Source organism: Gymnodraco acuticeps, unplaced genomic scaffold (genome assembly GCF_902827175.1).
Source record: "Gymnodraco acuticeps unplaced genomic scaffold, fGymAcu1.1, whole genome shotgun sequence".
Taxonomy (NCBI): Eukaryota; Metazoa; Chordata; class Actinopteri; order Perciformes; family Bathydraconidae; genus Gymnodraco; species Gymnodraco acuticeps.
In genome coordinates this window covers 967,631-991,875 of record NW_022990391.1, presented here as the reverse complement: position 1 = coordinate 991,875, position 24,245 = coordinate 967,631, and the positions used below count along the sequence as shown (strand labels likewise).

At 43.9% G+C, this 24,245-nt stretch overlaps 2 protein-coding genes across 4 annotated transcripts in view; one reads left to right on the top strand and one right to left on the bottom strand.

The window, feature by feature from the left end:
- Positions 1-3,348, top strand: part of pmm2 (phosphomannomutase 2) — a 7,679-nt gene extending 4,331 nt beyond the window's left edge. For 2 of the 3 annotated variants that reach the window (XM_034224540.1, XM_034224539.1), the window contains exons 7-8: positions 500-612; positions 2,250-3,348. In XM_034224540.1, the coding sequence (XP_034080431.1) occupies positions 500-612; positions 2,250-2,354 (218 nt within the window). In that variant the 3' untranslated portion in view covers positions 2,355-3,348. Of the gene's footprint in view, positions 1-405; positions 613-2,249 lie in introns of all 3 variants that reach the window. The other variant, XR_004569825.1, reaches the window with a different exon arrangement.
- Positions 3,349-9,383: 6,035 nt separating this feature from the next.
- Positions 9,384-23,628, bottom strand: mtmr7b (myotubularin related protein 7b). The gene is made up of 14 exons (XM_034224529.1): positions 23,304-23,628; positions 22,360-22,485; positions 21,617-21,779; positions 21,047-21,204; positions 17,408-17,536; positions 16,570-16,704; positions 16,342-16,474; positions 16,139-16,248; positions 15,648-15,773; positions 15,433-15,482; positions 14,508-14,708; positions 13,894-14,028; positions 13,564-13,736; positions 9,384-11,148 (listed from the first exon to the last, which is right to left on the bottom strand). The coding sequence occupies exons 1-14, from the start codon at positions 23,325-23,327 to the stop codon at positions 11,087-11,089; spliced, it is 1,725 nt and encodes a 574-aa protein (XP_034080420.1). The 5' UTR covers positions 23,328-23,628; the 3' UTR covers positions 9,384-11,086.
- Between the last annotated feature and the right edge of the window lie 617 nt (positions 23,629-24,245).

The window sequence follows — 24,245 nt, the reverse complement described above, 5'->3', positions numbered from 1 at the left end:
TGTTCCGTCGAGCTCCCGCTGGATTTGATCATCCCCAATGAGATGAAGGAACGTCGTCACCTCCTCGGTCGACCACGGTGTGCTTTTCTTAGAAGTAGCCATTTTTGTAGCTCATCCGTTTACAAAATGCTGTGTATAAAAATGCTGCAAGCTTGCTTCTAGATATATATGCGACGCTAGAGATGAACTTGTGCGCAATCTTGTGACGATTCTCTCTGACCAATCAGCAGTCGAGAGTATTGACGTCACTAGTTCAGCCCTGGCCCTGGTCTGAGGGAACCTTGATTTTATGAGGCCGGAAAAAGTACCCGCTGGCCGGTACTAGGCTATATGGAAACGCCACCAAAAACCGGCCTGGCCGCTTGAGGACGGTTAAGGACGCTTAAACGGGGCTACCCGCTGCAGTGGAAACGCGCCATTAGAGTGTAGGAACAGAGCATTAGGTCAGGGTCAGTGTGGTGTCACCGTCTTCCTGCCTCTCGTCCTCTTCTGCGTACAGGAGGCCAGATCAGCTTTGATGTCTTTCCTGACGGCTGGGATAAGACATTCTGTCTGAGGTTTGTTGAGGAGGACTTCTCAACCATCCACTTCTTTGGGGACAAGACCAAACCTGTGAGTATGCTAACTGATGGCAGAGGACAGAACAACATGGTTCTTCTTTCAAAGTGACAATATCCCGTGGACAGCCGGCTGAGGCCATACACACAATCGACAAACTTACACTTTTTGTCAACAAGTTGTAAGTCTGTGCTGTGTGTCTATACTGCAACCCCCCCCCCCCTCTGTTCACCCTCACTAAGCTGGCCCATAGCTCTCCAGACTAGAGTCTGTCCTGCTTTTTAAGCTGTCTTCTTATTATTTCATGCTTTAGTGTTCCTCTCACACACACACAGCACACTCAGCGCTGTGTGGTCAGAATCAGAATATTCTGAGACATTTGATATTTGTTACAGCAAGTAAAGAGCCAAAGAAGCATGCATACACATATTAAAGATGCAACTAGAAATGACACCATATGCAAATGAAACATCCATTCACAGTTTAGAAATAGCAGCCAGGTGAGAGTGTTGAAGGTGGAAGGGTTTATTTGCAGTATATATTCAGTATATTGCACATAAGAAGTATTTCAGGAGTGTAATAGTCTTTGTTATTATATGTGTGTGGTGGTGCGTGAGTGGGTTAGTACATTTCAACGGACTCTAGTTGACTCATTTAGTGTCATTATCTCCAGTTGCATATACTGCAGGTCTCTCCGCCTTTCAAATATGAACTAGAAGATTCTTAAACTCCAAGGTTTCCACCCAGCTCATTGCTGAGAAACACATTTCAAACCCTTTTTGAGTACAGCTCTGGCTCAGTCTGCATTCTGCTGGCCATTTGTGATGGGAGGAACAAAGCAGCATGGTAATGCCTTAGAGTGGGAGGGGTCCCTGCAGACCCCTGTGGAGACACACAGCCAGGTGTGAAGGCACTGAGGTGAGCCAGATGCATGTCTGACGGCTGTGAATAAGGGTCTGAATGCTCTGCTGTGGGAAGCTGACCCATCTGCATTCACAAACATGCTCCCATTGATCCAGCCCCTACCCACTTTGCACACATTCATGAAGGATCTGATTCACACTGCTTTACTGATAACTGCTTATATGCTATCAGCCACTCAGAAGCAGCATGATGACTTTCAGTGTGTCTGCCACTCCTGTTAGCATCTGTTTGAAGACAAGAGATTGAACTAACTTCATGTACAATTCCACTGAGCAGAGACAGCCTCCTCTGTCCCAGAAGAGGACCATCCTCACTCTTAAAGACGTGTATTCACTGTGAGCTCCTTGTAGAATCAGACAGTAAATAGTCACATGACTATGGCTCGAGGATAGAAACGGAATCTACCCATCGGAGGGTCTGTAATTCCATCCTGCATGTATTTCATGAAATGTGCTAAACTGTGGACAGATGCCCCAAGCGCTGTACAGCTCCACGAGGTTGCTATTCAGACAGAATGCACAGACATAACTGTGTGTGTGTGTGTGTGTGTGTGTGTGTGTGTGTGTGTGTGTGTGTGTGTGTGTGTGTGTGTGTGTGTGTGTGTGTGTGTGTGTGTGTGTGTGTGTGTGTGTGTGTGTGTGTGTGTGTGTGTGTGTGTGTGTGTGTGTGTGTGTGTGTGTGTGTGTGTGTGTGTGTGTGTGTGTGTGTGTGTGTGTGTGTGTGTGTGTGTGTGTGTGTGTGTGTGTGTGTGTGTGTGTGTGTGTTAGGGAGAAAACGACTACGAGATCTACTGCGACCCTCGGACCATGGGCCATGGAGTGTCCAGTCCAGAGGAGACTCAGCGACTGTGCCAGCAGCTCTTCTTCTCGTGAGACTATGAAGAGTGTTGTACACACACTGATACTGCAGGTCTTGTTTCATCATATCTTAAGGTTTAATCACAGAAATAATGAATTGAATGCAGCAGTGTCATGTGTATTAATGTCGAGAGGAAAGACTAACGGACATTCGGGTTGGGTTTTAAATAAAGCTGTATTGGTTGTAATTGGGATATAATGTTTTACAATGTATTGTTGGGGGAATTGTATCCAGAGTTGGGCTTGGCTTGTCATCATCATGGTAAACAGTTACCCACTAAATGTGTGCTTTTGCAGAGATGTGCAATCTCCCCAATCGTGTTTTCGATTGTTAAAGCAAACCTCAACAGGAATCTGTTGTATGTGTCATTCTATGTGATGCATGTCGTTACACATGATCAGGGAAGGTGCTAGACAGTAGATCAAAGATCACCTGAAAGCCCTGGGACACTCACAGAGGACTGATTCCCTTCTGATGATCACATGTCATGGAACACACTGAGCCGGACCTCTCATGTCTTCCCCTTGGCATGTCTTCTTGTAGTGTCTCTGTCAGCCATGTTTAGTATCACTGCTCCAGTGTATTCGCACACGCAGTCACCACAGTATCCAGACGTCCTCCTGTATGTCAGCGAATAGCACATACTAATACTTTGATGCATATGGTTGTCAGTAGAAGGCATCACATTTTGTAGGAAATATCACCAGACAATGAATTGATGTCATGGCCCCTGCAGGTAGAAACGTATGAGAATATATCTGTCATGAATGCCCTATAAAATGTGTGAACTTCTTTATACACAGCACTTGAATTAAGTTTAAACTGAAGAAGATTCTACTGTAAAAGATGTGGGAAATAAAAGAATCGACCCATTCTGAAAAGTACAATGTGTGGGGAGCCCCGCAGAAACGGGATATTAATAATTGTGTAAATCATTTTCAAATGAAGCAAAAAAGGTTTGCACAGAATACCTGAAATAAAGACATGAGCAGGAAAGGTACTCACAAATGTGTGTGACTGTGTTCCTGTGTCCTCACTGATACTGATATATATCTATATATCTATATATATATATATATATATATATATATATCTGCAAAAGGCTCAAAATAGACAATGATTGTTTCTTTGTTGATGAAATGTACAGGGATTTGAAACCATGAGAAATGTCTTTATGAAATATTCATATGATCAGTTGTGAGCTGTTTTCAGTCCCTTCCCCTGTTTTACATTACATTACATTGCACCCTGCTGATGGAGCCCTGACAACAACCCCCCCCCCCCATACTTGCCAACCCTCCCGATTTTCGCGGGAGACTCCCGATTTCATTGCCCTCTCCCGGTTTCCTCCCGGGGTCATATTTCTCCCGATTTCTGACAAAATCAGATTTAGTCAGGACGGTTTCCAGTCGGACTTTAATACAGCTACACAGGGTCGTCCCTCCCTACCGTTCTTATTATACATCCAAGCTCCCTACCGCTCCCGACCATGCTCCTATAGGCCGCAAGGTGAACCTCGAAAAGTCCTTTAGAAAAGAAATCCCGCTCCACAGAAGTGGAACTACATAATCTTTAGTTCATAAAAAAGAACGAGTCATGCTTATCCACCAAAGAAAAGTTCGTCGCTAAAATTCCTGTCAATTCTTCTAGGCACGTAATTATTGGCTGAACTAGTCCCTTCAAAGCGTAATAATATCTTGGTCAAAAGTAGTGCCACGGTTCGTCACGTGATCGTGCTACACCAATTGGGTAGCTGCATATTGTCAACAGAAGTGAAAGATGGCCGCCTACATGGTTACGCTAAACCAGACCAAATGGATTCTAAACAGTGCTGTATGCTTGTTTTATGTCATGTTTTGTCATATGTCTTAATACATCACTAAGTCCGAGGTATTTGCGTTATATACGCGGTATTTGTGAGAGGTTTTACTCTCTGGGAACAGAGTTGACCATCGAATCAACATTGGCTAGCAGCGTTTATCAGCCAACTCCAGCTACAACAACATTCCTGGACTACCATGTTCGCATCGCTAGGTTCATTGGCTGAGCTCGTGGATTATTCCATTAGACTGAGGACTTTTTGTCTGTCTGTCTGTTGTTATTGTTACCCTGTACACGTTAAATGCACTCTTACAATAAACATGACTTGATTTCATACATAGCTGCGTCCAAGAAGAAGGTTAACTTGTTACGTTAAGTAATTTAGATCAATAAAATGCAGTACTTATACCAATGACCATTGATTCATTTATTTACTCATTCATCATATAATAATTTGATGAATTACATTATTATTATAGATTATTATTATAGATATATATAGATTATTATTATAGATATATATAATATATATTATAATTATTATTATTATTGTAATATGATAATATTGTATTTGTAACTTCAAAATCAATGCCACCGTTGTAAGCTTGTCCTGTACGTATTCCATCTTGTATTGGTAAAACAATCAACCTTTTCGTGCTTCACAGACGTAATATGCATGTAACAATGTCTGTGTGTTGATAATTTGGACTTTTTGAGACTTTCTGGTGCGTTTTCCTCGTCCCCGCTACTCGATGAAACCATGGCGGTCGCCATTTTTTCCAAATCTATTTGTTGATACCGGTATATGCAGCTACCCAATTGGTGTAGCACGATCACGTGACGGACCGTGGCACTACTTTTGACCAAGATATTATTACGCTTTGAAAGGACTAGTTCAGCCAATAATTACGTGCCTAGAAGAATTGACAGGAATTTTAGCGACGAACTTTTTTTTGGTGGATAAGCATGACTCGTTCTTTTTTATGAACTAAAGATTGTGTAGTTCCACTTCTGTGGAGCGGGATTGAAACGATAACAGGGTTCACTTTATGGCCTACTAGTCCCTACAGGCCGATCATGCAGGCTGTATGGGGCCTCACATTGCGCAGGGGGCCTCGGCTCTCAGCGCAGTTCTCAGCGCACCCCCCCCCCCCCCCCACCTCCTCGCTGACACGCGAGAGTGACAGGCCGTTTCTCAATCTCGTGGATACTGGCTTCCAAGCCAATATTTCAAGGATGCTACATCATCGAGTGCCGCCGAAGTACTGTTCCAATCTCCAGCATACTTGGAATTCCACCGAGGCCGCGTCTTTGGTTTGGGGGAAATTTCGCATCCTTAAAATCCCCACAATGCTTTGCGCACGGACCAATTTCAAAAACCCTTGCGGAGAATGGCTGAACCGACGCAGCACACATTTATTAAATCTATGTATGTAGTGGCGTAGAACATGTGTTTGTTACATTTGTTATCACCAACAATGTGTTCAGTGAAAGTAAAGCAAGTTCATAATTAGATAGACATCGTGAGGTAGGCCTATTTATTTTCGGTACCGTTTATGTTGAAACCGTTAGAGAGAGTGGGACACTGGTTAGCCTGTTCCATTCTTCTTCGTTTTCCGAAGCCGTGGCTTGGAAGCATACTTGCTTCGTTTCTGAAGGAAGTGACTTGGAAGTACGCGACTCAGGCCCGGTTCTACGGGGGTGCATAAGGGTGCATTGCACCCTCAGTTGAGTCGTTAAGCAAAAATATTACATATATAATAAGAAGAAGAAGAAGAAAAGAGAGAAATTAAGTTGAAATAAAATTAATTGTAATTGTGGTTAAATAACATTGCCTGCTGCAATTTAAACGGTAAGTAACGATTATGTCAGGTGTGCGTGACCTGTGCCGCTGCGCGTTCGTCATCTGCAAGGTGCTTACACAGCAGTCAGTGATGGAACTCAGAAAATGGTTAAAAACAACCAGCCCTAATCGCCAGCAGTAACACTGCATCTACTGGAGGTAATAACAGTTCAGATCATGGGGACATTACGTTACCCGCGGCCACTGTCGTGGACACTAACGCCCGACTCGCCGGCTTTGCCCGCCTCGCCCACGGAGGCGGAGCAGCCGCAGCCGTCTTCGTTGCCCCAAACAGAGCCACCCCTCAGCGGCTCGCAAGTGCCAGAGGACCTCAGTAAAACAGAGCCTGCCCAGGTATATTTAAAAAAGTACCCAACTCGCCTGTACAGTGGGGTAAGGCGCTCATTTTGCAGCTCATGGTTTCAAAACAGAGATTGGCTGGAATATTCATGTACAAAAGATGGCATCTTCTGCTATGCATGTAGACATTTCGGTTCAAGTAAGTCAGATGCCTTCACCACAACTGGCTACAACAACTGGCGCCATGCTCTTATAGGCTACGTGAAAAGGGACTGGACATGGGACATGAATCGAGCAAAGAGCACATAGATCCATAGATCTCTTCATTTTGCTCTCAAAGTGCACCAGATTGATGCTTTTAACTTCAACATTTAAAAAAATATCTTCCCAGGGGAGCATGCCCCCAGACCCCGCTAGAGGAGGTGAGGATCCTCCTAGAGGAGGTGAGGACCCCCCTAGAGGAGGTGAGGACCCTCCTAGAGGAGGTGAGGACCCCCCTACAGGAGGTGCGGACCCTCCTAGAGGAGGTGAGGACCCCCCTACAGGAGGTGCGGACCCTCCTAGAGGAGGTGAGGACCCCCCTAGAGGGTGTTAGGTCCACTCCCCACCTATAAAAATAGCACTTTACCACTGCACCCTCTCTAATCTCAGATGCACCCTGAGTCATTTTGTTCTGGAACCGGGCCTGACGCGACTACCAAGCCAGCATCCTCGCGATTGAGAAACACCCAGAGTGAGAGGTGACCATGGATGTGACCTATAGAGTGGCGAAGTCACGCCCATCTACTTCCGCCCCATGGGACATTATTTCTGAAAAATTATGTATTGAAGTCAATGGAGAGAGAAAACGTATCTTTCGATCCCGTTTGAATTGTGCCACGAATTACACATATGATGTTTGTCAATCTTAAAAAATAATTTCCATGTCAAAAAAGTCACAGTTTGTCTTAAAGGTCCCATGTCAACGCAACATTTCGGAACTAAAGTGTACTGCGGTGTGAACCCGCCTATTGTGAAGAGGAAAGCAGTATTTTTATTTTGTATGGGACACTGCACTTTTTTACAAGAGACTCATTCATGCGACGCTGACGCCACCTTCTGGTCGAACCAATGGGGAGAAAAAATGTTGTTCAGCCACGGTTCTAATCGTTCTGGCGGTGTAGCCATATGTTTTAACAAATGTCCTGGGAAGGTTGTCACTTTTAAGGCTGATGATATCGGTCATTGGCTTGTTGTGGTGTTAAATGTTGAAGGCGCCTTTTCAAAAGGATTATTGGAAATGTAAAGCAGATCTTTTAAAAGATGAGGAGTTTATCAAAATGGTTAGAGACCTTATACAGACAATACAAGATGACAGGAGTATAAATAGTTCTAGCAGTAGATGGGAGTATTTTAAATTCAAGGTAAGGGAGTTTTCAATACAACATAATAAATCCAAAAGTATACAACAAAAGCAGTATGAGATCCAATTGGTGCAGGAAATAAGTCATTGTTGCAGTAAGACTATAATGTCTGACTAAACTAATTATAGATAATTTATACTTTAAAAAAGCCCAAGGTGCTCATGTAAGATCCCGAGCTAAATGGGTAGAGGAAGGGGAGAAAAATACATCTTATTTCAGTGGATTAGAAAAAAGGAGACATTTATAAATTCTACTCAAATCTTTATTCTTCTGAATATTCTACTATTGATTCGGATATGTTTCTGGAAAGTATAGGGTCACATATAGTACCGCAGTCTCTTAATCCTAGGCTGCAGCTCCTAATTTTTTATTTATATATTTATTTGACAGGGACAGTGCACATTGATTGACATTTCTGTAAATGCGCCAGAGTTAGCCAACAGGCTATTTTTCGTCTGTAGTCCCTTGAAAACGTCTATCCCTTGACCTCTGAGTGAAACGTCACGTGGTTAAGGGATAGTGGATAGGACAATTCAAAAGGACTTAGGAGAAGAGACTGCGGTACTTTAGAGAATCGACTGCACTTTCACTATCCGACGTGTTTATGATGCGCCAGCGGACGTCATGAATGTGCGTCTGCTGCTGTGGGGAAACTATGGAAACTACAGTTTTCTATACAGAGGACTACAACATGGATGTTCAATAAGAACGAGGGACTACTGTAAACTCATCTAGAGACTCTGCACCGTGCTCTGATGCTGTTGCTTTATGCTTTATGAACGTGGACAACAGAGAAACATATTCTTCATGACCAAAGTTGGAATTGAAATAAAAAAGTAAAGTGAAACTTATGCTCGTCCCCCTCTCCCTCCGGTCCACATTAATACAAATGATCCCAATACGTATGATTGTATGAAAATATCTTAAAATCAATACAAATGTATTTATTATAAACGTTAGTCCTTAACATCTATCACTGTGTACATCACCATTCAAACATCTTTTAAAAGTTGAACAAACCCCACACAGCTCAGTAAACACTGTGAAATGTTGACTTTATTTGATCATTTCAGTAAAAACTAACGTTCATATTTCTCTTTTTGATTATAATACTGATGAACGTTCAGAAAAAAGCACTTGGGCAACTTACCACATACGTTTTAAAATGCTTAATAAGCACCGTAACTTTCATGATATCATTTCTCGGTCATAATCGGTTGTTTCCGTGAACGGCCGACTGTTGAGTGACGGCAAATGCTGCGGCTGCAAGGCATTGTGGGGCAGCATTTTCTCCTCTCCTTTCAGTAAGGGAGGTCCAGTGGTTCCTAAACTAAAGGAGGTTATAAAGGAAGTTTGAAACCTCCTTTCCTATCATCTAGACTAGAGAATTCGAACGGCACTTATCATGGCTGCCACTCGGTTTTCACTCAGTTAGGAAGGTTCCTAAGCTAAATGGACTATTCGACTGCAGCCCTAAATCCTTTTGAATTCTCCTATGCACTATTCCTTAACCCCGTGACGTTTCACACAGAGGTTAAGGAATAGTGGATATGAGCTGATTTTTGGACTATTCGACTGCAACCCCCGTCTCCGACGCTATCCAGTTCTTATTATACATCCATGGTTAGGAACCTTCCTCCTAAACTAAACTGACAATTCGACCACAACCAAGTATGTTGCAGTTCTTTCCCTTTAACAGTGCATTTATTGATAAATCATTGACATTAATGGATACAGAACACACGGGCTACAGAGAATGGTTCAGGTAGAGAAGGGATGTAGTCATACACAGCAGCACATGGACATTTGTCCTCACACCCGTACGTTATTATATATTTTCACACCTGCCAGGGCCAATGAGAATTCAGTTATCACACTGGCCGTCACTCAGTCCACGTGTTAGGAATGAATCTGTGACACATGGAGCCACAGCAGGTTCAGCGTTATGACACACTAACACAACAATGTGCTGCTGATGTGTTAATCCATCCAACGGAGTATAAACATGAAATAAACTCTGAAGACATGTTCCCAGAGTTCCTGCTGTTGGTACTTCATCTGGTGGGAATGTAAAAAGTGAAAGATCACCTGAAAGCACTCAATAGTCACACTCAGTGCATCTATCTGACCAACTGCACTGGATGTTATGATGTACACTGAGGATACATATGATTACATCAGTGTGGAGATAGCATGTGTAGACAGCACACTGAAACATATAATAAAAGGCCATAAATAAATAAACATGTTTTTGTTCAGATTTGTTTGATTGCTCTTCCTGGTAACAACTGGTTCAACACATTCCCACTGTACACCATGTGCACTTCCTGTTCCACTCTCCTTTGTTTCATTATGGCTGCCACTGCTAACTGGTTATTTAGCTTTCGGAACTCTGGTTTCTAAATACTGACAGAGGCAGTGGCAGAGATGTGTTTTATGGAGCGAAAGGTTTTTGAGCAGGAACATTGACCATGTGGGAAATCATGTGTCTGCTTATTGACCCCCAGTGTTGAGTCTACACAACAGAACATCTGCAATTTACTGAGCAGATGCTATTTCTCACACACTGGAAACCTGAATCTGATGGATCTACTGTCCTTCTGTCACACACACACACACACACACACACACACACACACACACACACACACACACACACACACACACACACACTGTTTTAGGGCCCTGTGAGGAAACACTTGGGAGCAATCACATACAGTCATCACATTACTTTACACAGAGGGAGAGGAAGACTGGATGATAATAAATCATTCATTACATCTGTCATATAGCAAAGGATGTATTTGTTGAAATGACGCCCTTAAAATGACCCACGTTAATGTTTCTTCTCCTATGTGTTCTTCGGACTGTTTCAGTCTGGACTCATGTCACATCTATCCAACTCACAGCAGTAATGTTGATTCCTTTAAAAAAGTACAAATGACAGAAATAAAAAACAGCCTTTCTGGATAGCAAGAAACAAATAAATGAAAACAGTCAGAAGAAATGTCTTCGGTGCCTCGGTCAGACAGTGTCCCTAACTCACTGAGACTCTAAAGACACCAACTACAGTTTGAAGACGAGACATAAATCCAGCTGTCAGCAGCCATGTTTAACTAGTTTAACTCGTCACATTCTGCCCCCCCCCACCTGCTGGACTCAATCATTTAAGGAACTACTGTAAGAAAAGTCCCCCCCCCAGCCAGGCACCAGGGTCTCTGTCCTCTCAGGCAGCAGTGAAGAAGACGGCGACTCCCGACCCCAGGTCTGCTGCAGAGGGAGAGCCTGCGGGGTGGGGGGGGGGCTCCTGTGCAGGGCTGCTGGTTGGGTCTGTATAAGACACGGCGGGTCCGGCCCGCAGTGGGGGGGTCGTGGGCGGCTAGTCCTCCTCCTCAGAACCTCCTCCCACGTGATTGGCTCCCCGGTCAGGGCTGCTATCCTCTGCAGAGGCAGAAGAACAACACACATTTCAATTCAACAGCCCCTCTCCATAACAATGAGAACCATCTCCTCTCTCACTGTGTTGGGGGTGGGGGGTGGCTGAACTTCAGTTGGACAGAGCAAACTGAATCCTGGGAAACCTGACAGATTAGCAGCAATGGTTTCTTTTGAAAGGAATACCCTGAGGTTCCCCGGAGACATGTTTAAATATGCTTCATTATTATTTGTGTCTGATATGTTGTTCTACAAACAAATGAAACTAACGTGTTAGTCTTTAAATACCATCACGCTCTTTTTGCTCATTAAAGATCCAGAAGTGTGTGCGCAAGGGTGTAACTTTGGTTTGAGAAGTGGGGGGGGGACAAAACAGGGGGTCCTCCGCAATGAAACATTTTCTCATTTTAATTCTATTTCCTGCCTTTCTACAAATATATTAGGGACTATGGTGTTAATAATCCAAGAAAGATGTGTAGTGTATATAATGAGTGTGCACACTTATCTAGTGTCCTCTCCATGTGAACCTGTTTTATTTGTGATGACCTCACATCCTGGGGGTCTGGGGGCATGCACCTTGAAGTTGAAAGCATCGATCTGGTGCACTTTGAGGGCAACATTAAGAGATTTATATAGATACAGCTTTCAACACCCAGATGAAACAGAACTGTATATATTTCAATACTCCAAAAACCATTAGAATATGCTCACAGCCAATAACACATCATTGATAAACTCCTCTGTCCTATCTTTATCTTACCTAGTCTGCATTCTTTCTTTTTATTTATGCATATTTGACTAATCACTCCCCTTTCAAACTGTGTTTTTTATTTTTGTACTGACTTATAGTACATTGGAAGGATTTCTTAATTTATTTTAATATTACATAGATGGAAATATTTGTTTACATAGATGACCAAACCATTTGAGACCCACTGAGATGACTTAGACTAAAGTTTACAATCTAATCACTCAGTGAGTCCTTTACCTCCCTGAGCTGACGGTATCTCTCAAAGTCCCACAGGAGAGGACTCTCCCTCTCCTTATTGTTGAAACAGCTTCTAATCTCCATTAGCTCCGAGCTAGCACCATACTTGCCAACCTTGAGACCTCAGAAATCGGGAGCATTTCAAAACCACCACAGGGGGGCTGTATTAGATTAACATTAACATGCTTATTGTAGTTGGAAGTGCACTGCCTTGCGGCCTGTAGCACCATCCTTGATGGAGCATACTGTATGTGGGCTGGACCTGTATTTTACAGGAAAGGAGTGAGCAGAGGGTCGAGTTTTCGATTTTTGTTCAGTTTTCTGTGACTATCTTCCTCACCCTCTCAAACTTTGAGTTGTGCACGCTACTAAAGAGACGCGCTACCATGGAAACCAAACAATGGTGTAGCTATATTAAAGTCAGAGTGGAAACAGTCGTGAGTAAATCTGATTTGGTCAGAAATCGGGAGAAATGCGGGAGAAATATGACCCGGGAGGAAACCGGGAGAGGGCAATGAAATCGGGAGTCTCCCGCGAGAATCGGGAGGGTTGGCAAGTATGAGCACCAGATGCTAACAACAACCCCCAACTCTCTCAGTCTCTCTCTCTCTCTGTCTCTCAAAGTCCGACAGGAAAGAGCTCTCCCTCTCCTTATTGTTGGAAAACAGCTACTAATCTCCATTAGCTCCGAGCTAGCACCAAATGCTAACAACAACCCCGTAACTCTCTATGTCTCTCTCTCTCTGTCTCTCTCTCTTTCTATCTCTCTCTCACAAGATGCGCTCGTGCCACATACACACAGACGCTCCTCTGTGACGATGACCGCTTGTGTACAAAATAAATAATAAACACATTTAAAAAGTGGGGGGGACACAAATGGGATTTTGAAAAGTGGGGGGGACATGTTCCCCCTGTCCCCAGTGGAAATTACACCCATGCGCTGGAGGTTAATCACAGTTATGACTTGTGATGTCTCCACACACATAAGGCAGATGAATGTGGATACAGCAGTACTTCTCTACTGTTAGTTAAACCTGTGAGGCCGTCTGACAGTGGACCATAGACTCCTCTCTCACTGTAGACCAGTGGGCCTCTGTGTGGCGGGGAGCAGGGGCAGTAAACTGGGTTCCTGGTCCCTCCTTTTTTATATCTGTAACTTATTCAGTTGCAAATCTCCAAAGCCGAGTTGGGGCTTGTTGGTGAACAGTTGACACCAAGAGAATTTTGAAGAGTTCCATTTTGCTTCTGTTTTTGTCAGGGATGGTAGCGGGGGGGGGGGCACAGGCCAGTGTGGCTCTGTGTGTGACTCACTGAGGATAAACTCTGCTCTGATGAGGGCAGACGGGATCAAAGACCTTAGAGCTCCATTTTGCAGTGATGCATATTGGGGGTGTGTGCTAGTGTGTGCTAGTGTGTGCTAGTGTGTTGTATGCCTTGTCTGAAGCCCAGGTGATGGTGGGGGGTTCCTCCCGGCGGTACCTCCTGCTGATTGGCCAGCTCCTCCTCCAGCTGCTGGGACTCTTCCCTCACAGTAGACAGGAAGTCAGCAGGTGACTGGCGAGGAGGCGTGGATTTCTCTGCGTGGTTATAGAGACCCTTCCACATCCTGAGACGGAAAAAACGTTTTTTTTGCCAATGTTTTTCTTCACAATAATTTCCTAGGAGATTATGTTTGACTGACAGCGAGTTGCTAGGGTTGAAGAAAGTAAAGAAGTAGGACCAAGAAAATAAAAATGACCGTGTGTGCGTGTGCAGGGACTCACTTGAAGCAGTAGGGGGTGGTGTTGGGCCTCAGGACCCCCTGGCTCTGGCTCTGCTCAGCCCGGTACAGAGGGTTGGTGTACTGGGCCCGCTCCTTCCACAGCTCGGGCCAAACGGAGTGAGTCCGCTCTCCAAGCCTGTCCACAGCACACAGCAATGTTACAAAACCATGACACCTTCTCAAATGCAGCACTCACTCTTTGCTGTAACAGACAAGGGAGCAAAATGTGAGGGTCAGCACTGACACAATGAAAACTCCCCTGAATGTTGTTGCCAGTCCAGTGTGGTAGAAGTTCATTTAGGATAACCAAAGCAACCACACCAATGACCTGTTACTGTCCTGACAGCATGCATCCTGATGGGACTGCAGTGGAACTACATAATACACATCATAATAAAGATGTGAGTGATGTACATGTGAAGTCCTTGACAAACTGCATTGGGAATATAACTGATGCCGTTTTGGAAAATAATTGGTAAAAGTTAGCATAATAGTAAGAAAGTGATCGAACACTTACAAGTACCACAAGCACAGGGTCATTATTCAGAACTCTGCATACTGTGCTGGTCTCTGCACACAGTCCAATACAAGCGAACGTGTGTGTTTCAGTCCTACCTCATGTCCCTGCGCTCCTTCTGGCAGTTGCCCAAGAAGGTCCCATATTGACAGGAGTAGATGTGTGTGTGTATGGTGACGAGGAAGCGCTCGTTGAACTCGAAGGCACAGGGGAACTGCTCAGACAGCTGCCACACACACTCCACAAACTGATCAATGACAGGAGACACTTCTTTAGGATCTCCGTCCAGGTGGCCGTACCTGCAGGGACACAGCTCCATCTTACTGCCCAACACACACAGCAGCATTCTCTCCACTAAATCAAGTTATATTCAAGTTCAGTGCTGTACAGTGCCTCCAGTAGAAAAGCAGACAGGAAGGAAGGAAGGGAGGGAACAAAGAGAGCAGAGAAAGGATTGAAATGTTCATTAATACCATTTCTCAAATGTTATCTCTCCATGAGTGACTCAGAGCTTAAATGTAGAGAAAACAGTCTACAGATGTCTGTGATGGATGATATAGTAAATCATTCATCAGTAATTGTATAATTATAATGAATTTATATTATTTGTGTGCCTGTTAAAGCTAAAAATGCTTTGAACAAAATGTCCCACCCCAGCTTGGATAATAAGTGGTCAGGGCGCCCTTTTGATGTCCTCATGAAATAATCACTTTGAGCTCTGATGACCTCCAATGGGCTTTTAGAAAATGTCATTTAACTAGTCATATTATCATTTCACAAGTAATCAACTCTTTAACAGTGTTTGTTATCTGTTATCCTCAATTTAAATAATCATCATAATAATAATGAATACTGCAACTTAAAGAGAGGTAGCACTTATTTGATCAAATACCCCTGTTCCATTGGCATCACACCCGATGCCTGAGACTGGTTTTATCTTTGACTTGTTGTGACCCTTTTGTCTTACACAATAAACACACATGATGCAGTTAAGGTCAGATTAAGTCCGACTTCCACAGTTACCTGTGGGAGAACTTGTGTCCGAAGGAAACCCAGTCCCTCTCTATCAGCACCTGGGAGAGAGGAGAGGAGGAAATACAAAGGAGGCCAGCGAGGAAAGGAGGAGCAAGAAGAGGATCAAATCAGAGGTAAGAACAAGAGACTGTGTGTGTGTGTGTGTGTGTGTGTGTGTGTGTGTGTGTGTGTGTGTGTGTGTGTGTGTGTGTGTGTGTGTGTACCATGAGGCCTCTGATGGTCCTGTAGTAAGGGTCCAGCAGTATACTGGCCACAGAGCAGGCCTGGGCGGTGCGGTCCCAGCCGTCTGAGCAGTGCACCAACACACTGACTCCTTCATCAGCCACGGCCTGCAGGGCACAGAGAGCAGCTCAACAGCAGGACCCCCCCAAGCCGGGTCAAAGCCCTGATACACCAAACAGAGCTCATAGAACTGTCTCATAATCCCACCCACCACAACGAGGTACCCTAATGACCACGTTCTGTGTCATACGACCGGACTTGGCTTTGCTTTCACTTTCCTGTAAATCTATTGCTGCTTTAAGACAATGTATGTTTTAAATATTCATAGAATACCGAATTAAAGCTGACACTAGAGAGAGAGAGACGATCTTCATTGATTGTTGGTTTTAGTACAAAATGGGTTTTATGACTTTTTACATAGATTATATTTGTCTCACTGAAACGTGTGTGTGAGTCTGCCGTGTGTACACACCCTGGCTATGAAGAGCCCCGCATCCAGGATCGCTTTAATATGTTTGAGCCAACCAGAGTTCTCCAGACCGTACAGGAAGTCAGTCATGGATGGAAATCGCATCTCACCCACTGCATGGAAGAGAGGGAGAGTAGTGAGATGCTATCAGAGGAGGAGCGCTGTGTGACCCTCACACCGCCTCTCCCTAGAACTCCTCTCCTTACCGTCGATGATCTTCTGCTGGCTGCTCCTCATCACGTGAATATTTTCAATGCCGATGAAGTGCAGCTTGATGTTAGTGTAGTGGTCTTCATTCTCGTAGCCTTTACCTGCAGCGCGATTTGCCATGGCATTCAACTGTACCCAAACACACACAAACAATCTATAATCTCATAGTATATTTGTAAGTATATGTGTGTGTGTGTGTGTGTGTGTGTGTGTGTGTGTGTTACCTTGGGCCTGGTGTCCACCACATAGATGTAGTCACTTCCTGGGTTGGCCTTCATCAGGGCCTGCAGCATGGCCTCATCCTCCTGACAGCGGCCGCTGAAGCCGGACAGAGGCTGGCTGCATCGACACACTGCGGCCTGTGATGTCACCACATTACACACTTTGTAGTACACACCCACTGAGTGCTTTGCATCAGCAACATATGCATGGGTTTTTCTAGAAGAATATTGTATGAGGGCGCTAACGTCACTACCGGCCTAAATGAAGTCCACTTTCCAGGGAAATAATGCATTAGAGCGAAGTGGAAAATAATGGTTTGTTCACGTCTTAAAGCTGCTTACGGTTTCTTGACTTCCTCTACAGAAGAAAGGACAGTTAAAGAAACAATCTCATTCAGAAATCACAGTTTGAGTGTAAGCCTGCTGCCTGCCACTCGTCCCCCGGCAGACCCACCGGACATCCATCCCATATTCATTCCAAGCTCCTCTGCTGTCTGTGCCGTCTGACGGTCTATTTGACATGATTTTCACATTTTTGGAGTAATTATACAGTTTTTGACGAAGAGAAATATTGTTTTCTGGAATCACTTGAAATGTTGGTATGAGGGCTCACGCCGAGAGTAAGAGGGCGCAGCGCCCCTGTTACCCGGTGCAGACAACACCTTGCATATGATCCTCAATACATTCATGACTCTGTTGTTTAAAGTGTGTGTGTGTGTGTGTGTGTGTGTGTGTGTGTGTGTGTGTGTGTGTGTGTGTGTGTGTGTGTGTGTGTGTGTGTGTGTGTGTGTGTGTGTGTGTGTGTGTGTGTGTGTGTGTGTGTGTGTGTGTGTGTGTGTACCAGAGTGTCTTGGTGGAAGTAGGATAGAGCAGGAAATCGTCCTCGGCTCCTGAACCTGGCACTACCCACAATGATGGGGGGTGTGGCCGACTTTGGAACATACAGCTCGGATGGGTACGTTTCACACACCTGGGGGAGAAACATATATTTGAATTTTGTAGATTATACAGATTACCAACTGTTACTAAACATGGTTCCTGTCCACCATAAATGATGGCAAACAAAGACAACATATTAGTTTAGATATACTGAATTGATCCTTATTGGGAAATTGTTTATAGTATATGCTGTGGCTCACTGAAGAATGGAACAAAATGCGCCCTATGGCACAGAGGAACAATGTACATACTGTAACACTTACATTACTGTCTAGCGTATAACAGCTGTTATTAGGATCAATTCATCCTAGATTTGGGTTTTTATGGCAGTTGTTGACAACAACAAAAACGACATTATACACAACCATTTGACCATTAAAGTGGTCATTTTACAGGGGGTATGTAACAGACTGTTTCTCGGCATTCAGTACAGTGTTTGAGCCAAAGTTGGATCATAATGTGCAATAATTGGACATTATGGCAATATTATGGATATAATCCCTGAACATTTGGATTTACCCTACACTAACCTGAACTCAGATTTGATATTAACCATACACATCTATATGCCACACTTATAATAATGGTTTATGACATGAATGACTCTCGTGGTTACAGAAAAGGTCAAATTCCTCCTTCAGGGAACCTATTTGTTCTTAAAGAAAACATGCATGTATTAAACAACATAATCAGCTTTTATCTGCACTCTATGCAGTCCAACAGCATTATGAAATTAATGTATGATTTACAGTTAGCAGGGTTCCTGCAGGTTTCACCAACTCAAATGTAAGACTTTTTAAGACCGCTTTAAATAGAATTTAAGACTTATTTCACGGCAAGAAAGTATGAAGGAGAATTGCTATGAAAGAAGAAGTGTGTGTGTGTGTGTGGCTATCTTCTGAGCTCTGGGGCCTCATGTATAACGCCGTGCGTAGGATTCACGTGGGAAGGTTGCTTACGTAGTAGAAATCCCAAAAATAGGTACAGACATTTTCCGATTCACCAAACATTGCGTACCGGCGAGGAAAGTGCGTACGGCACTTCCTACGCCGGTTTCCCTTTATAAATCACAATCGACACGAAATGCGGTGCAGCTTTTGCGGGCTTCACGTAACGCCCATATTTGCCTATAAATAGTCAAAGAAACGCCCATTCATTCATTCTGACTGACTGCATGAAGAAGATCGCAGGAAATGACGACAGAACAGCTAAAAAAGACATCTCACACCGTGTCAGATTCTGGTTATTTTGGGGAGGTGGAGATAAATCATATTGTTTGGTGGATGCAGTTTGAACCAGAGTAGCAGCATGGAGGTCGGATCGTCACCAAAATAAATAAAGAAGTGGACCGAAAAAGGTTCATGACAAAAACAATACACATAGCCTTCCTCAGGCAGTGTGTTTGTACCGGGGACAGGAGACCCCCCCTTGATGAGAGACTGTAAGAAATGATCGGGAATCCCTCCGGAGTGGAGTCATGACGACTGGATCTGAATTATGTTTTTGTATTTGGTGGTTTGTGTCCCAGCTGTCGATCAGCTGTGCGCAGCGTCTCCACTGCAGCCTGTGCGTCTCAACCCCCCCCCAGCAACCTTATATCCACCAGTTAAAGGAAATACAACTAATGTGTTGTGTTATATTCGCTGTACAATTGACCACATATGGTGTTCTTAGTTTCCATACCTCCTGTGTTTTACGAGCGACTTATCAAGTCTTAGCAAACGGCATAAAACACGATTAAACGTGATAGTATATAAAACCATGCTCGTATCTACAACCTATAGAAATGCAACACGGCGTCAGTTTAAAGTAATGCTGTCCTCCTGCTTACCGCATCATTTATGAGAAAACATTTCATAACATTAACACAACATATTGGAGGTGGTTTTAAATAACATATCCGTATTTATTTATTTCTCCAAGTTATGTTTTTGTGTGCACTGAGGAGTCGCAAACAGGCGTTTGTTAAATCATTTTAAGAAAGGCTTTAATCAATGTTTGCAAATGAATTCTTCATATATGATAAATGAGAGGTAACATTTTATTTATGGTATTATTTCCACATATTTCTCTCCATTCTTCCTTCTGCCAACGGTGTCGCAGTTTCTCGTCTCTCCCGTGTTTGTGCTTAGTGCGTACGCATGGGTCAGAGTTTGCGTGGAGGACCGCACGTTTTCCCATCAAGTTAGTATTTTATAAATCGCAAACATTGCGTAGAAACTGGCGTATGCCATTTTTTGAGCGTATATCCCTTTATAAATGAGGCCCCTGCTCCCTTGGCTACAATCTTTCATCGTTGCTGTTGTATGATTGGTGTTTAGCTACGATTAGCATCCACAGCACCTCCGCTTTTAGGGTTGACGTCGACCCACACGTCGCCCGGATGCTGATGCTGGGAGCACGCTGCACTAGCTAACGCTACATTCTTTTTTTAAAAAAAGGTGTGGCGGGCTTCAAACACGTTCCCCTTGGTTTCAACCAAGCACTAATGTCGATGTTTTCAAACCAAATACGGTTCAACTTACACTTCACCATATTTATTTGCAAGTAGATTCGAAGATACATGAGTTTCTGACTGCCGCTAGCTGAAGCTCGGTTGCTAGGTTACTAGTTGCTGGGTGTTCGCCAATAAGGGGCCGGGAGGATGCAAAGTTAGGTTCCATGTTGATTTATTTCAATACAAATTGTTAGTGGGAACTGAAAGGCTCTTAGCGTACTGGTTACTTTGCAGCCCGGACATTTCCCCCAAAACACATTTAAAAGGCCACTCTGAAACGTGCATTTTTGCTTTATTGGGGGGGGTCTGGGGGGGTCCGAAAACCAGTCAGTATCTGGTGTGAGGGGTAGGGTTAGGGTAATGTTGTGAATTGAGTGGCCTGTGTTCGTCGTCCATAACATACGCCTGCCCATACCATAACCCCACCACCACCATGGGCCACTCGATTCACAACATTACCCTAACCCTAACCCTAACGCTACCACTACCCCTCACACCAGATACTGACTGGTTTTCGGACCCCCCCAGACCCCCCCAATAAAGCAAAACTGCACGTTTCAGAGTGGCCTTTTATTGTGGCCAGCCTAAGGCACACCTGTGCAATAATCATGCTGTCTAATCAGCATCTTGATATGCCACACCTGTGAGGTGGGATGGATTATCTCGGCAAAGGAGAAGTGCTCACTATCACAGATTTTTTCAGATTTGTGAACAATATTTGAGAGAAATGGTTATTTTGTGTTTATAGAAAATGTTTTAGATCTTTGAGTTCATCTCATGAAAAATGGGAGCAAAAACAAAAGTGTTGCGTTTATATTTTTGTTCAGTGTAGTTGACCTCAACAATGGAATTATGATCAGTAGAAATGGCCATGACATGGGACCTTTAACAACTTTAACAAGTATATAAGAGTTATGGAAATAGTAGAGCTTAGGTACTGTTTAATGTGAGACGTATTGTTAATCTCCTACACTATAATAAAGTTTAGTATAGTATAGTTAAAGCTTATCGCTACCTTTTTCTACACCTTACAATCACACTGACCCTGTATTCACTGTTGGCCGCTGTGGAAACCCACAGGTTGTTAGGAAGCCCCATCCTCTTGTAGTCCGCCGTCAGGTCCACGAAGCTCCACGACTCCTGCCTCTCCTCTTTATTCACATTGGGGTTAAAGGACAGACAGTACAGCTCACTGTACTTCTCTGAGAGAGAGAGAGAGAGAGAGAGAGAGAGAGAGAGAGAGAGAGAGAGAGAGAGAGAGGAGGAGAGCGTGGATAGGATTGAGGAGGGATAGGAGGAGGAGCGCAGGACAGGAGGAGAGTCTAAGAATAGATCTATTCGATTCCCTTATTCTACTCTTTTCCATTCCCTTCTGAAGATGCTTCACTTATATTATTCAAGTACCTTCACTCTCTTTTTATACTTCACTTCGTTTCTAGTATTCGACTTTAGGAGGAGAGGAAAGGAGGAGAGAGGAGAGGAGGAGAGTAACTTGAAAGTGCTTCACAGCCTGAACTAGACACCACCTGCTCCTGACAACATGCTTTCCAGGGTCTGTGTTTATGAAATCCCTTCAAAACACATTTAACCAATCACAAACATGATCACACACACCTGGTCGTGACAATCTGACCAATGAGGTGAGGACATCCAAACAGTCTCTCTCCTGTGGAACAAGGATCTGGAAGACCCGGAAGTCTTTGCATCGCAGGATCACCTGACTTCCTGCGGGGATGGTGGGGGTCCTCTCCACACTGCTCACCATACTGTGCAACACCTGGAACACACACACACACACACACACACACACACACACACACACACACACACACACACACACACACACACACACACACACACACACACACACACACACACACACACACACACACACACACACACACACACACACACACACACACACACGTTCTTTTATCCACTGTTGACAATGTTCCACTTTCTCTATTGGTTCCTTTTGTTAATAACTAATGAGGCTTTTAATTAAATGTATTAAGTACACAAGTAAGGAATTTCAAACAGCACTATAAAAAAACAAAAACAACACAAGCCACATTATTGAGTCATCTAGTTTTCAACGCAAGCTATCTTTGTTCCTTTTAACCCAGCAGACGGTCTGGGAGAAATCGGACCACGCTGGATGCCTATTTTATGTGGTCAGGTCCAGAGGGACAGGGCAGTGTCCCCCACCCCCTCTTTAAGCAGGTTATTCAGTTACATTGAAACAGCCTTTTTCAGACAAGGATAGGAGTCAGCAAATGAAGAAAGAACGCCAGGATTCACGTCGTAGAATCTGAGATGTGACTGAGTGTTAGAGGCGCTCAGGGCTCGCTGCTCACCCAGGACTCCTTGCGTGTCTCTGGGTTGTTCTCTACAAAGATGGTGTGCGTGGCAGAGAGGTAGAGAGTCCCAATGCTGGCCTTTCTCTGTCCTGACGACCGGTCGAGGAGACGCACATTTTCCACCTACCAGAGGCAAAATATCAGAGACAGAAAAATCTAAACATGACAAATACATAGGAAATATGTCTCTCCACTCACATAATCACAATATTGTTTATTAACTGTAATAGCAGCTCCCAACATCCTCTGCCATGACTCATCAGATTACAACATTCACTGAGCTAAATCTAAGTGTGCCTGAAAATACATGTCATCCAGTAAGTGTTGCCACATATGACATAGTTATGAGAAATGTGTGTATTACATGATTAGTAATGTTCCTTATAAAGTCTATCAGACCATGTGGAAACAGGGAGGATGGTCCTTTGAGGCCCCTGTGCCTTTAAGAGGTTGGCAGACAGGAGGAAAGGGTTGTTTTTTTTAATCACCATTACAGGACAGAATAATAGATCACATATTCCTATTGCATAACAAACAAAACCTGTTGATGTCAGCACACGAGCACATGAGCATCATAAAACCACAGCACCACAGGCGCCAGCTGTGTTTAGAGTTACGTCAATAATTTAGAGGTTGAACACAATGTTATTGGTTTAATGTGTAGGCTACCATCAATGTGTTTGGTAAATATTTGTTAAGCAGAATATGAACTGGACACAAGAACGTGTTCCCAGGGCTGTCCCTCACAGACAGCCGGTACTGTGGAGCTGCCCGCGGGGTTCAGCAGAGACAGAGCGGGGAGAGCTGATGCAGAGAGAAGGACGAACCTGGCGGGTCATTGAATAAAAGCTAAGCGAGAGGGCACACCAGATGAAACACAGCCGAGGATAGAGGAGGGACGTTACGTGAAGTCCTGCTGGAGAAATACCGAGCGTTGTTACCTTGGGCGTCCGGATGTGCTCCATCACTGACAACCAAAATGGAGGAGATGGAGAGAGTGTGGTGTTCTGTGTATTCGCCGTCAGCAGTTATATTCCCTGATTTACGTCAAAACATGAGCTGTGTTCTTCGTGGCCGATGTTCCCGCGCTCGCAAGGTATATTTCCCATGATAACCGGTACCCAGACCTTGTTCCGTTAAACTGGAAGGAAATGATTATTTACTAACGGTATCCCGGCCCGGTAACGGTACCAGACTATCTCCTCTGTCTCCTCTCACGGTGACGCTGAGAACAGCTGCGGTGATGCGTTCCACTTTAACAAGAGAACGTGCAGGGCCTCCGGTTATACCTTTCAAAATAAAAGCCAGTGTTTCCCTATGAGGAGGAAGACTTGTTCCAACAGTGGTGGCGTTCCCCTGTCGGAGATTCACATTCTCACAACAAGACCTTCATAGACTTACACATCCTTTCCTTAACATATCATTATTATCAGAGGTGGGATGTAACGGAACACAAATACACAAATACATTCGTTACTGCTTTCCCACTTAAGTATATGTTTCTGGTATCAGTACTTTACTCCACTACTTATTTTTCTGACGACTTTTTACTTTTACTTCTTACATTTTGAACACAAATACCTGTACTTTCTACTTCTTACATGTTGAACACAAATACCTGTACTTTCTACTTCTTACATGTTGAACTCAAATACCTCTACTTTCTACTTCTTACATGTTGAACTCAAATACCTGTACTTTCTACGTCTCACATGTTGAACATTATACCTGTACTTTCTACTTCTTACATGTTGAACTCAAATACCTGTACTTTCTACTTCTCACATGTTGAACTCAAATACCTGTACTTTCTACTTCTTACATGTTGAACTCAAATACCTACATGTTGAACTCAAATACCTGTACTTTCTACTTCTTACATG